This window comes from Jatropha curcas, chromosome 5, assembly GCF_041381405.1.
Source record: "Jatropha curcas cultivar XTBG-Jc1 chromosome 5, XTBG_Jcur_1.0, whole genome shotgun sequence".
Taxonomy (NCBI): domain Eukaryota; kingdom Viridiplantae; phylum Streptophyta; class Magnoliopsida; order Malpighiales; family Euphorbiaceae; genus Jatropha; species Jatropha curcas.
In genome coordinates, this window is record NC_143155.1 from 21,667,253 (window position 1) to 21,670,336 (window position 3,084).

General features: G+C 29.8%; 1 protein-coding gene across 1 annotated transcript; it reads left to right on the forward strand.

The window, feature by feature from the left end:
- Positions 1-1,247: 1,247 nt before the first annotated feature.
- Positions 1,248-3,084, forward strand: BEE3 (BR enhanced expression 3). Its single transcript, XM_012237630.4, has 6 exons — positions 1,248-1,864; positions 1,959-2,078; positions 2,200-2,265; positions 2,398-2,466; positions 2,583-2,660; positions 2,760-3,084. Exons 1-6 carry the CDS (start codon positions 1,424-1,426, stop codon positions 2,853-2,855), a joined length of 870 nt encoding a protein of 289 aa, XP_012093020.1. The 5' UTR covers positions 1,248-1,423; the 3' UTR covers positions 2,856-3,084.

Consider the following 3,084-nt stretch of genomic DNA (forward strand, 5'->3'; position numbering starts at 1 on the left):
AAAACAGCTCTGTCGTCTAATTCTCCAAAAATAGTTCTTGGTACTATTGTGTAATTTAATAGAAATGAATGTGTGATTGGATAATAAAATAGTAGAGACTCATTACAAAATGTCGGACATTGCTCCATGGCTAACCGACAAGATAATCCTTAGCCGGAGAATTTCTAGTGGAAAGCTTGTCACTTGAAATCACAAATTATATTGTACCAAAGTTGGATTAGGTTTATGTGTATATGCCCATTTTATGTCCAAATCCACTTATCAAAAACAATAACTAAGGTTGCGTTTTCACAATATTATTTGGTGTTCGAGATAATTATAGATTTCTTTTTTTATTTTATTAATAAATCATATTAAACTACAAAACCAACAACCTAAATTACAAAAACAAATGTTTAAACATCTAAACAAAAAGAGGTAAACAGATGCCAATCGAATGGTCTAATGATTCTCAAAATTTCATAAAGTGCGAGAGTTCTCAGACTCAATATTTTATTCGACAATAACTTTTAAAGTAGTATTTTTATTATTTATATTGCTCAATGACACAACCTTTAGAAGAGTATTTGAAGTTTGAAAGGGCGAATTATAAAATCTTACTCCCTTTAAACATTTAATGAAACATTAGTTGAACAGCTTATAGCTAGTAAAATTCTTATGAAAAATAAATAAACTAAATTTATAATAAAAGTAATTCTTTCTTCTTATGCTTAATTGACAAAACCCTGAAAATAGAAATAGCTATTAAAAAAAAAAGAAAACACAAGAAAGGTATAGAGAAAATATCAAAACGGGCCATGATGAATTTATACATTCAAATAATGGTATGAGACCCATACTAGCTAAAAATAATGGTGATTTATGTATCACAAAAAGGATAAGCTAGTAGTCAAGCCTTTCCATAAAGCTCATGTCTTTTACAAGAAAAAGCTTCTTATTAGCTTAAATAAAATAGTGAAAAAGAAAACAAAAAATAATTATACTTTAGTAGTTTAGTTGAACCTTTTTAACATACTTCTCCCCTTCGGGGCCAATTGGCAAAAGCCTTGTAATGGGCCCATTTTATTTTTTGGATATATCTCTTGGATATTGGACCCACATTAGGGAACACAACCATAGAAGCTTGTATTGCCACGTGGTCCCCCTAAAATTGTTACTATATTTTGGTTTCTTGAAATTAATATGTCAAGGATTAAAAAAAAATGATTAATATAATATAATACACACACACTAAGCATAGATAGTGGCAGTCATTCTGTAATCCCACACTATAAATACAACTCTCTCTCTCTCATTATCTCAAGTATATGCACAAACCCAGTTTCAAGATTCAAGAATTCAAAACTTCAGTTCCTTTTCCCCTCCAAGATTCAAGAACTAAGTTCCCTTTCCCTTCCAAAGTTCAAGAAACTAAACCCCATCCATGGCTGACTTTAATTCAGATTTGCAAGGTTTTAAACCCTCACTTCCATTTCTTCTAGATATGATAGATCCAAATATTGGACCCAACATGAACCAATTTACAGAAATAAACCAAACCAATATTATCCTTGAAAATTCAAACTTTAATAGTCTCCAAAATTTCTTGACTTTCTCTAGTGACAATTTCTTTAGCCATCAAACACCAGCAGAATTTCCAGGGAATTTGACAGAAAATTTTCCTGGTATTTTCCATCAAAACAATCAGCATGTTTTGCCCCTTTCTCATAATCATCATCATCAACAACACTCTTTTTCCACTCTTGGAAATGAGCAAGAAAGTGAATTTCAAGAATCCAAGAAAAGAAAAGCAATATTGGATTTATCAGAAACAAGTTCCTTGAACTCGTCTCCACAAGTTTCTGAATGCGGAAAGCGCAAAAACGTAATCAAATGAAATCTTTTCTTTTTGTTGGTTTTTCTTGTTTCTTTTTCCTTTTTAAATGGAATTATATTTATTTAATATTTATGATTTACAGAACTCAAGAAGAGGAAAGAAAGCTAAATGCAAAGAAGAAGAAGAAGAGAAACCAAAAGAAGTTGTTCATGTCAGAGCTAGAAGAGGACAAGCCACTGATAGCCATAGTCTAGCAGAAAGGGTAAAAATATATAAACTTCTCAAAGAAATATATATATATATATATATATGCAAAGAAATTCTTTTTTTTTTTTTTAAATTTTTGGACTGATAATATTTGGATATATTTCTTTGTGCAACAGGTAAGAAGAGGAAAAATCAATGAGAGACTAAGATGCTTACAAGATATTGTCCCAGGTTGTTACAAGGTAGAAATTAAAAAAAAAAAAAAAAAAAAACTAATAATAAAAATGTCAATCAATTAATTATATCTTCTGAAATACGTTTTTTTTTTTTCTTTTCTTGCTAATATTCTGTAATTTTGTCTTAATATTTGACAGACCATGGGCATGGCTGTAATGCTGGATGAGATTATTAATTATGTCCAGTCCTTGCAGAATCAAGTTGAGGTGAGTTAATAGTAAAACTTAATGAAAAATTGAAGGCATATAATAAATTGTAAAATTGAAAATTTTCTTTTGTAATTCTTAAACTAATAAATTTTTTTTTTTATTTGAATATTCAGTTTCTATCCATGAAGCTCACAGCAGCTAGCACATTTTATGACTTCAATGCAGAGACAGATGACATAGAAACAATGCAGGTTCTTGAATATTTTCTGCATATAAATAAAATAAATAAATAAATAAGTTAATAACTTTCTTCTGAGAAAGTTGAATGGTTTATGTATATATAATTGCAGAGGGCAAAGGCACAAGAGGCAAAAGAGATGGAGAGAGTGATGAAGGAAGGATATGGAGGACTGACTAATTACTCCCAACCAACATGGTCCCTTTGACTTCAATTCTTTGGATGCTTCTCCTTATTTTTATTATTACTATACAAACACATGAAAAAAAAAAAAAAAAAATCAACCCATTTCCCAATATTTTTAACCTTCCAAATATTTGTTCCCATTTCATGTATACCTAGAACAAACAAGTGAACGTATTTATACAATTTGTAGAATTACTCAAACCATTTGTGGGAATTCAATTATTATTTATGGCATTTTAGCCTTTCTACCA